At 37.5% G+C, this 12,323-nt stretch overlaps 1 protein-coding gene across 4 annotated transcripts in view; it reads right to left on the bottom strand.

The window, feature by feature from the left end:
- NOL4 (nucleolar protein 4) overlaps window positions 1-12,323 on the bottom strand; it is a 155,459-nt gene that overhangs the window by 67,016 nt on the left and 76,120 nt on the right. For all 4 annotated transcript variants that reach the window (XM_010013777.1, XM_010013778.1, XM_010013780.1 and 1 more), the window contains one exon: window positions 10,702-10,985. In XM_010013777.1, the coding sequence (XP_010012079.1) occupies window positions 10,702-10,985 (284 nt within the window). The remainder of the gene's footprint in view (window positions 1-10,701; window positions 10,986-12,323) is intronic.

Genomic DNA, 12,323 nt, shown 5'->3' on the forward strand with positions numbered 1-12,323 from the left:
ACTTCCTATTCTGCAGGGAATAAGATACTGCTAGAGACCATCTGGGAAATCCACCTAGCAAATCCCTGGTTGTTGCAGGGATCTAGGACACCAACAATTATTCCAGTACCTCACTTTTTTCCTGTGGCATATTACAGCTGCACCACTGTTGTTTCATATAAGGATGAAGGTTATTAATCAGAACTTCATGGATATTGTGATGTTTAGTGAGCCAAACTGTTGCAGATCCTCTTGGAGTATATGTCTATTACCTAGGCTGCCATTTCTAGAGGACTGGACTCAGTAATTCAGGTGATTCCTTACAGTTCTCTTTCTGCTAATTGATATTATAATCTACCTCAACTATTTTGCACCAAAAATTGAAACTGGTTTCCTGCAGGTCTTCATAGGAGTCTTTGGAAGCAATTGGAGAAGAACAGAGGAGAATTAACAGAAAATGCTGAAGCAGGAAAAGGAGAGTTAAAAGACTAGAAATAAAAAGAAAGATCACAGGGAAAAAAATAGCTAAATAGTTTTAAAGTTGAATTTTACTTCTCCTTTTTTCCTTTATTAGGAATTTGACCTATTCACTTCTCACAACACCTTGCAAATCCAGTTATGTGAATAAGTAAGCATTCAGTGTTCTATTGTACCTAATTATTCCCAGCAACTGCTGCAGAGGGAAAATGGAGAGCATACAAAAGCACAGTTTGAAACTGGATCAAGCATTCAGCAAGACGTTTGACTACTGGCATTCATTCAACAAAAAACAAGATTAGAAAGTGAGATGTCTGTAAGACAACTAATAAAAATTATATTTATTTTAAAATGTCAGCAATATGTCGTTATAAAAGTCATTAAAGAAAAACATCTTGACTTCTTTCCTCCCTTTCTTCAGGAGCTGACTTGGTATATGGAAAATAATTTAATACCAGAAATAAAAATTAGGAGTAACATTTCAGGATCATCAACTTCTTGAATAACAATATAGTTTTGGAGGAGTGTAACATGTATAGAAAGTGGCCTATTATCAAGCCATTCATCACAGATTATATTTGAGGATCAGGTCTTCAACCTCTGCATCTGAAAAATAAAAAATGACAGTTCATTAGCTGTAAATAATATTAAGACTAACCACAACTGCAGTAGGTAGCAATTACTGCTGCCCCATTATATCTTGCTCAATTTACCATCAAATAGTATTTAATCTTCTGAGAGCAAGATTTGCTCACAGTCTTTTTCTGTTTGGTAGAGGAGCTGCATAAGTGAGAACAGAAGTAAAAGAAAAAGCTGCAGTGAACCATTTTGCCTGATAGGACTTCAGCACAAATTCAATTTCTTTCCTAAAGAAAAAAAAATAAACAAACAAAAAACCCCAACACCACAAAAGCAAGAGTTAGAGAACAAGGCCCAGCCTTGAAAGTATCCGTCAAGAACAAACTCTGGTTGAAGTGAACAGGAATTTGCCTGACAGATACAGACTTCGATTACCAGCCTGTTGAGTTATAAGAAGTTCTTGGCTGTAAACAGGAAGGGAAGTAGTATTTCGTAGTATTTAACACACCTTACCTCACTGATTGCAGAGGCACTTGACAGCTTTCTCTCTTGTCTGAACAGATGTCCAGCCACTAAAATTCAGTTGGACAAAGTCCTGCATCTCCTCCAGTTATGACAGTTTCTGTTTCAGTATGAGGGGCCAATGACTCCAAAGATGAATGTAAATGAGGATAGACAGCTGGATCTGTGAGTAATACACATGCAATCTGGAATCAACAGCACCACTGTCTGATACTTGACCAATGTGCACTTGTTCCTTTAAAAAAAAAGCTTCTGAGAACATTTATAAAAGGTCATATTAAAAGTTATTCTCTTCCATTCCAGTTTTACATTAGCTGGGATTTCATACGCATATGGAGCCATTCTCCATTACAGATATGTAAATCTGGAGTAGCATCATCAACTTCAATTTAATTGATCTGGATTTACATCGTTGTAATGAATGCCCTGCAGGAAACCAATTTCATTTTCAAGAGCTTTCACTGAACATGAAAACCTGCTACTAAACGTACTTCCAATGGGAGGAATTAGACATAGAACTGATATTGTCATAGACAAAGGGCTTTAATGAATGTGACTGTTAGAGAATGCTAGAGCATTCGTATTTTCTGACAAACACCGCACTGATTTTCATGCACCTGTAGTTGTCTCTCTTCATAACAAAGTTCTGTTTAGCCATTTATTATGGGTAACCCGCAACATCAGAAGATTCAAGTCTGGAAAAAACAGTGCTTTATAAATTTAACTTCTTTTTCAAGGAAAAGGCTTATTAAACTATTAAACTAACATCAATTTTTTGGTACCGAAAAGCTTCATAGCGGCCTATAACAATTTCCCTATCAAAGAGCAGCAAAAAAAGAAGAAATACCTTTTATTCTTCCTAGAACTATGCTGCTTTCTCCAAACAACCAATAAACTGACTTTTGGAGCTAGAAAATTGTGCTTTTCTCAGCTTTCTCGTTCTCTAAAAGTAGGGAAAAGTAAAGCCAAGGTGTTTGATAAAATGGTAAAGCAAAATACCATTTTTACCTCTTTACAATGAGACCAACCTATAAAAAAAAAAGTATGAAGTAGGGAAAAAAGAATGAAGTAGGGCAAGAGAAAACAAGAGAGTTTGTATCACTCTTATATAGGTAAGTGGGTAGGAAAAAATGAGAAAATCACAAAACTCCTTGCATACACTTCTTGTTCTTTCATCAATGTTCTCCATACATAGAAGGGGGCTATCTCTTTCCATTGTACTTCATTTACCTCCCAAGGAGCTGTGAAAAACATTGGCATGCCTGCTACCTTTGCACAAACCTGAGTACAGCAGCGAAAGAAAATAGACATACTTCAAAAGAACATTTGAGCCTGCCTTCATACACCAAAGATGTGACATGAAAGCCAAAAGATGTTGTAGCCTCATGTCACCTAAACATGATGGTGGCAGTGGTGGATTTCACCTTCAGTTCACTTCTTTAGCCAGTTTTCACTTTTGAACCTCAGAAGAAAACCTATTTCTAAGGATTTAATGAAAAGCAGCAATGATTGAATTCATCAGATAAGAATTCAGGCATGGCTGGAAGAGTCACCGTCCTCTCCTTGGTGCTGTGGTTGGAACAGTGGAAGTAGGCTGAACCCTGGTAGAGCTGCAGGTTCAGTCTGTGCTGATGCCTTGCTGCTCCACAGGATGTATATCATGTTGGCTTTGCATCTGGCCCCACTCTTAACGTTGCTGTTTGCTCAAAATCTAGTATGCCACTAACTGTTGTAACTTGTCCTGCCTGTACCTTCCACCAGACTTTGCTTCCCTCCTCACAGGTTATTCATTACAGTAGCAAACAGAATTTCATGTTAAGCTTCTTCCTAGTCTTAACAATTAAGCCATAACATAAGGCTGCCAAACACCCGAACTGTAGACTCTTATGATACTTCCACTAACAAAATAGCAGTCAACAAAATATGGCATTTCTTTAACACTTTTTGACTATGGAATGAAATAAAATATAAAATTAAAACAAACCCCCAAAATACCTAGTTTCCTCTTATGCCATATCTAGGTAGTGAGATCCAACTTCAAGCAAGAGAGATGAGTTAGAAGTTCTGTGGAGAGGATTAGCTGGAGTCAAAAACTGCTTTCTGAAAGGCTTAACTAACTCCTAATCCAGATTCATTATCTGTAACTTTGGTACTTGGCAGCACCAACTAAAAGGGCAAAAGGGTATTTCCTTTTTATCAAAAAAGACAAAAAATATGCAGAGTTTAATGGTGTGCTGAAAAGAGGAGGACACACTTATGGAGAAGTGTGTCACCTCTCATGGAGGTAACCATGTCATATAAGCACCATATGACAATGCTCCAATTCAACCAAAACCTATCTATGCTACTTGAACAGATGAAAGCAAAAAAGAAACGAGAAATTATTTAGTTATGAAATTAAAAAAAAAACAAACAATGAACAAATAAATGTCTCCAACACTGTTCTTCAACATGCCAAATACCTATAGTCTGCATTTTACCTCCTTCTTCAAGCAGATGTACACCGATTACACATTTCATCATTAAGAAATTTTTTATAAATTAATTACTAAATGACTCAGTAAGCTACTATCGATTCATATAAAAGCCTGCTGTAATTCCCAAGGACTCCACTTGCTTTGGAAGAAGCTGTATGTTCCCTTGTATTCTGACCATTTCCCCAAGCAAACCTGCAGACAAAAATTCAGGCAGAGGAGAACTGGACAGACAGGGACTTCACATGCCTCAGAGACACCATGTCAGATGTGATATTAGGACTGACCTTTCATATTTTACTAAGATAGAATCATATATTTAAAAAGAAGAGAGAGAGAGAAAGAAACACATTGAAACTCCACCTCACTCCTTAGAGATGGAGTTTGTCTGTGGCTAAATTCATGTGCACTTTTGGAAACCAACTGGATTCACGATGCACCAGCAGATAACAACAGGCTTATCTGTATATTTGTATATTCAGGTCAGGCTGCTTGGACAGATTGTGCACAGTTTCCTTCAGTAATGATGAGCTCCAGCAAAGCAAATGTTACAAGATTCTACAGCTGCTCTAACCACCAACAATGACTAACTTTTTAACTAGAACACCCAGGATTGCACATATGCCCTGGTTTTCAGATCCATGAAGGGTTACAGCCTTTAAATACCTTCTTAGAGCAGGACCTGTCTTAAAAGTGGACAGCCTGCCAGGCTAACCTGTGGTAGTGTAAATGCATCCATTACAACACCAGTTTGAAGATGCAACAGTTGGGAGTAAACAGATGCTGGCAGTGGCCCGTGACAATAGCACTGTTTCCATTAGGCTGAATTAAAAAGCTTGAGAAACACTTCAAAAGCCCTGCACTGAAGGAGCGACAGATAGATCTTCCTTTTAGAAAGTACAAAAAAGCTCTGCCTTGTTGGGAATCACTGTAACTATAATGACATGCACATTAGAATGCGGTATCATAATTAAAGGTCACTGTGTGCAACAATCATTATTTACTGTTCTCTCCTTAAAAACTGTGCTTTTCTTTTCAGACTTAGAGAAAAATTACTTATCTTGTGCACTTCTCCATGCTGCCAATTACACACTTGAGCTAAACGTAATGTGTATTAAGTTAGCCTACCATACATCCAGAGGGCCTGGAGGTGTCCAATTTTTCTGTCAGAAATTTTGTCTGGTACAAAGGAAGAAGGCATTAACCAACTGTCCAAAATTATTAGGTACCTGGACACACCGGACCCCTGGTGTGTGCCCTCCTTGTTACCTCACTTTAATGAATCTCCTAGGCGTTCATGATCAGTAGCACATGTTTCTATCTGGGAAATCCCAAAGAGAAGTTTTGCATATTAGGAATGTCCTTTGCAATACAGACATAATGAACATTTTATTAATCCAGGTAAAATGAATGGCACATTGTAAGTATGGCTGGTTAGCTCAAAAATCCCGTTTTCCCATAGTGAATGACAATAACCTTGTTATCCAAATGCATAAGAGACAAAACCATTTAAAAGGAGTGGGCTTGCTATATTTCATGAAATAAATGATGTGGAAGAGATAAGGCTATATAATGAGTTTTCAAGGTAAATATATGGTCTAGGAAAAAAGCAATAACACAAGAATCAGAAATCCAAATCTCAGTGCTAAGGAGACATCACTATGTTCATAGAGAAACCCAGCAGTCTCACACATGAGTATATAATGGTCTAAAATAATTTATATGTGCACTAAGCTATTTGAATTCATAGACCTGCATTTGCAGAGAATTTAGAGATGAATATTTTATAAGCCTTTTGTAGCACAAAGACCCAGCCCTTTTAAGGTAAGTTTATGTATATATTTTTGCAGTTACACACAATTTCACTGACTTCAGCCCTGAATAATTGTAGGAAGTTCTGCTGCTGTGAACTTCTGAGTCTTACTGATCAGTTCCCTAATATCAGTTTAATAAAAGTATGTATATAAAAAGCATATATATAGATACGTATGCATAGATATATATGCATATACATACATATATACATATATGTATTTAAGACTATAAAAACTCATTTATTTCTTGCATATCATTTTTTCAGTTAATGGTAAAACATTTTGGACCAGATTTTACGGTTATGTTCCAATTTGGCAGCTTCCTCCACTGCACTCAACATGTGATTTTACACAAAGATGAGTGTCGTGGTTTAAGCCCAGCCGGCAACTTGGAACCACGCAGCCGCTCGCTCACTCCCCCCCTTTTCCTTCCTCCCCCCGCTCCCGGAGGGATGGGGAGGAGAATCGGAGGAATGTAACTCCCACGAGTTGAGATAACAGCTCTCCAGTAACTAAGGTATAATACAAATCACTACTGCTACCAATAATAATGATAAGAGGAATAACAAGGGAAAAGGACACAACCGCTCACCACCCGCCGACCGATACCCAGCCCGACCCGAGCAGCGATCTGGGCCTTCCGGGTAACTCCCCCCAGTTTATATACTGGGCATGACGTGCTGTGGTATGGAATACCCCTTTGGCCAGTTTGGGTCAGGTGTCCTGCCTCTGCTTCCTCCCGGCTTCTCCTCCTCTCTGGCAAAGCATGAGACTGAGAAAGTCCTTGGTCAGAGTAAACATTACTTAGCAACAACTAAAAACATCGGTGTTATCAGCGTTGTTCCCAGACTGAAAGTCAAAAACACAGCACTGCACCAGCTACTAAGAAGGCGAAAAAATGACTGCTGTAGCTGAACCCAGGACAATGATGTTACCACATATTCTCACTGCTTAAAACTGAAGATTCAAAGAGTAAAGTTACACTGTCCACTGAAACTTCATTCTTGTTTAAAGAGTGTTATCAACATCAATTGTTATATTCTAAAGTGACTGAACCAAACATTCTTTTAAATAATATACCCTAGTAGTTTGAGAAGTTGAACTAAAATTTGTTCACATAACCCTATCTAATCTCCAGTTATTCATCAGAGGCTTTTCAGACAAGAAAACTTGATTTATTATTTCCTGAAAAACCTACATTTCTTACAAATTCCTAATGACTTCCTCTGTGTAGGAAGGCCTGATTTTAGGAAAATGTTAAGTATCCTTGGTTTAATATTCAGGATTATTTCACAGAATGAAACCACTAGCTAGCAAATTTTCAATATAGCATAAGCATATAATTCTTCAAATAGGTATTGACAAGATGAATATTCTAAAAATTGAACTTCCACAAAGAAGTAACCATTTTCAAAAAACATCTCCCTATTAGCTGTCAGATTCACAAAGAAAATACGATGGGAAAACTACCATTTTTATCTCAACTGCTTCTTCTGATCTTATTTCTGCAGCATGTACAAAATCATCCATCACAACTGTATTGTCAAATGGCAGAGCCCACCACTACACACATGTAGGAAGTATTGTTCTTGTAAACAGTGTTGTACAGGAAAACACCTATAATATAGTTTAACAAAACTGCTTGTTTCCAGAAAATACAAACTCCTTTCAAAATCTGTGATTTGGAGGAAGAGATCTATTGTATTGATAATTTTCAACCAAAAAAAAAAAAAATACAACTTGACCAGAGAAACTGTGGCTTCAAATTTAATAAAACACATACGATGCAGAATCCAAAAAGGAGGCTCAGACAAAGCAGGGAGGGAACATGGGAACATGACAGCCAACACAACTTCCCCACTGCAGCCCTTTGCCTCTGGATTTCAGAGAGTCCCAGCCATCTCAAGCAAGTAACATCTTCTGCAGGCTAAATGGGCCATTGTAGAAGCTGGAGGAAGCATAATGTATGCTTCCTGCAATGCTAGCCCAGTAATTACAATGTATTTCCCTTCATTGAGAAATCAGATATTTTCTTCACTGACTTCTCACTTAACTTTTCACAATTCTTTGCCAGTAAAGATACTTACTGTAAGAATACTATAAGAAGTGGCACATCAATTTGATACTCAGTGAACACTGCAGATTATTTTTCTCATGAAAACATGATTAGAGGTTATGCTAAACATATTTTCTTACCCATCACTACCAATTATGCCATTATTCAGGTCAAATCATGTCTAATAATGCTGTAACTGTGAATGGCTGGAGGTTAGATGCTGGGAGAGCACTAGGATGACTTCACAAAACAACCCACATACTTGGTGCATTCTGGGTAAAAAAGATATGTGAGATATGGCTCCCAGTAAACTATGGTACTGTTAGCCTTACTTGTTCTTTATTTTGTCTCCTTTTTGCAGAGAATTAGCGTTCTGACTAGTTCCTTGTGATATCCTTGCCCAAGTGCATCCAGTGAGCACCGCACACAACTAAGAGTTTGATCTCCTGCATTGTTCAAAATCACCTCCAGAACACTCCTCTGGAGGGGCCCAGTAACCTGAATCACCAGGGGAAGGCAAGAGGAATTCCTGGGGCTTGTAAAATGTTCTCTGACTCCTTAGAATGTAAGATACCATTTAAGGTAAAACAGTAGTAATGATTTATATGTGTGTATATGTATGCATATGGAACACTGAGATGCTTTACAGTCCCGTTCTATTCTAATACATCAAAGGGTTTTGCTCCTTCTAAAACTATGTCAGAACTTCTTTTTTTTTTTTTTAATTTAAAAAGTGAGTATAATTAATACAAGATTGACCACAAAAACATTCTTTTACTCTACACTCATAAGTCTGACAAATTTTGGTTTATCCCAGGAGTGTGTTCTTCCTAAAGTCTTCATATTTACTGCATACCTAATAAATCGTATACTTAACAGAGCTGTAAACATCATGAGTTTCACTGGGTCAAACAGGGGAGACAAATCTGCATACTGTTGGCAGTATAGAGTGGGTAGGATGACAATGAGTGATGAAAGAATGTATCAGTTTGGGAGATGATTCAGGCCTCTTAAAATTTGTGGAATAACAAAGATGAGATGTCTGATTGTCATCTCAATTCATTTTTATGAATTTTAACAGATTTTTAACACTTTTTAAAACTTTTTTTTTTTGCATCTGATTTGGAACTGATTAAAATTGGAAATGTAACATTAGATTATGTTCTTGTCTTAGCTATATATGAGTTCCATATTAAGGCTCCTCACTTTCTTCACCAAGCTTATTTGTGTATTTGCAAAAGTAATGGCAGAAGTGATGTACCTCAGGCAAAAGAGCCTTTGTGTCTATCAATATTTGGGTGACAGGCTTATAAAAGGTTCATTGGAACAATGTGCCCTTAAGCAAATGACGATACCATTCATACAAGCCAATTTGAGACTCGCTGTGTAACAGCCAAAATACAGAGCAAATCCAGCACACGAGTGTACACATACGCTGAGACTAGAGCTGTTCAGACCATTTTCAATAAAATGAAAATTTGTAGAAACAAAAATAGTCCATGCAGATAAACAGGTTCTCATAAAGATTTTATGGAGAAGTTTTGGGTACATGATTTGCTAAACTGGAATGGCTAAGGAAGACTAACAATCTCCCATTTGGTCTCCCTTTCTTCTACCCACCAAAACCGGATACTTCAGGTAAAAAAAACATTTCAAGGTTCTATTCTTTCTCCACAGGCAATGAAGACAGGAGTTAAACTTTAGCATAAATAAATGTTCTCTACATATGAGTCGTGTACAATCCCTTTCTGCATATACCTAAAAATATACCTAACCTGAAAAAGTGGTTTTCCTCATCACTGCTATTTCAAAGCCCTGCAAAAAATGTGGCTGTTCAAAGTATATCTATGTTGTCAGGTTATTTTGTAGTGGGCTACCTGAAGCTAGTGACTAGGCTTAATACTATTTGGACCTAATACTAACATCCTATTATTGCTGCTGTAAAAGTGGTAATCCAGTTGGCAGTTATCAGATACGAAACAGGAACTTGTCACCAGTAAGATCAATGGACTGTATCAATGTATCATGGATATAGACCATTTCTTCACCCTCCCTACAGCATGCCTTCAGGACAAACACCCTCCTGGAAAGCTAGCTGCCCAGTCTATAGGATCTGTCTTTATCTACAATATAAACACCCTCACTTCTCCTTAGCCACATAATGGAAACTACAGAGAAAAGCCCTCAGGGGATTACAGCTTCTTAAAGCAAACTTGTCAGTTTTAATTCAGGTTAGGTGCCTGCATAACATAAACAATTGGGAAGGAACCAAATCAGTTCCTTTTGGGTGCTGATAATTCACATGTTGTAATTTGCTTGGGCATACACACTTAGCATTCATAACAATTCATTCTATAGATATGTAATACATGTAATGAGATGGTCATCTATAAATATACATAGATATATGTATCTCAGTGTATTATACATATATATATGTAACACATTATATACATATTTTAATATATATATTTCAAATGGGTAATGTAGACAGTTCTCAATAAATTCATGCCTGATGGAGAACTGCACTCTGCACTGATTTTTGTCAGTGTGTCAGCACGCTATACATGTCTATATATATGTATTCACCCATGTACAACCACATACACTTAATGTACGTATGCATCATCTATGTGTAACAGAGCATACAAATCTATGTATAGCATCAGAGTAATGATGTGACAAACATTAGACACATTGCATTAAGTGCTTAGCTGGGAATAACCTTTGGTTTGGCCTCACAAATCTTTTCCTTTTCTAAGCTACACACTTATATCTGGAGCATGTGGAAGCATCTTACCTTGCTTCCATTTTCTCTTGCCTCCCGTTCCATCTTGAGATCAGAAATTAGGAGAGTCTTGTATTTGTTCTTTCCATTACTGCTGTGATCATCTAGTCTGTATTCTGAAGTCAGCTGAGCAGAGAGGGGACTGTCACTCAGGTTCAGAGGCTGCTCATCCTGCTCCAGATTTGTTTTGCCATTACTGTTGGTTTCTGCCATCTCCCTGCAGTGTGTTCCCCCTGAAGCATTGGAACTGTGTCCCACGGTCTCATTGCCATTAAAACTCTCTGCGGCTGAATCATCTATTAAAAAATATATATTTTCAGTCACATGCCACATCATCATCTCTGTCCAGTTCAAACATAATTTATACCTTCACAATGTTTTTCAAGATAGAATGAAAATGGTTTATATTACTAGCACCAGTACATTTCTGCAAAATGTGCACACACACTCCTCCACATTTTCAAGTAAAAACTTTATGTAAATTCATAAAATATTACTAACTTAAGGGAAATTATCTGGGCTGACACCTTAGTGTCACTGTGTACACAAAAGAGAAGTATCACAAAGGATTTTTAGGGACAAAGTGACAAAGTCTGCCTTAATCCATCTGCCTGCCCATATGTCTATGGGTCTATTTAGATTCTTATAGCATGCTCATTACTGCAGTATTGCATATTTCTGAAATCAACAGAGATGCACATGGTACTGAGAGAGAGACTAGTTCTCAGGTTTTAAGGGTGCAGAGAAGCATATGTCATATCCATAAACATCCTCTTGCACAGATACGATGTAAATACATCTGATGTATTCACTGCTGGCAGCAGAGATTACACTGGAAAAGCTGACTCCAGAAACAAAGATCCTTTCTTCATTTAATTCAGATGTTCATTCACTTTACTCATTCATCATATATCATAATGTATTTTAAAATACTTCTCAATAAATGATTAAATTATCAACCTGAAACTTACATCTGTAAACTCTGGATGTCTTCTTGTTACCCTACAATTTTACAGCTGAAATGTGGGATTAATATGTGTCTTCACATGCTTATGGGTTTGTGGATCCTGTTTGTCAGCACTGGAATTTGCCACTTGTGCTACTACTCTGCCCTTCTTTACTTCTGAACAATCTTTTGGCCAGCAGACTATGTAGTAAAACAATTCATCCTTCAATGGATTAGATGGCAGCAGAACTTGGCCATCAATTTATTACCTACTTCTTGTTCTCTATAGGACCTCTTTTTTGGCAACCTACATGGGTTTGCTAATGGTGCAAACACCTGCCCATGGCTCTACAAGCCTATGCTTGTCACAGACAGTGAAGCTGGAAATAAAACTGGGGGGTTAGCAGCCAGGAATGTGTACAGATTAAAACTGAAGATATGGGATGAGATGGACCCTAATAATTAGCACTTTAATGTACCATCTGCTTTTGGGCCCTTCTAAACAATTTCCTTGGAAAAGAAACAAACACATTTATGCACACTTGGAATTTAAAAAAACATCAGGACACACTCTTTAAAGTATGTGCTCAGAAATACTCATAATGCGAAACTACATGATTAATCAAATTGTTGACTCTCCATCATTAATACAGTAAAAACCAACTATTCACCACCCTCAGATCAGAAT

This window comes from Nestor notabilis, unplaced genomic scaffold (genome assembly GCF_000696875.1).
Source record: "Nestor notabilis isolate BGI_N333 unplaced genomic scaffold, ASM69687v1 scaffold7874, whole genome shotgun sequence".
Classification (NCBI taxonomy): Eukaryota; Metazoa; Chordata; class Aves; order Psittaciformes; family Psittacidae; genus Nestor; species Nestor notabilis.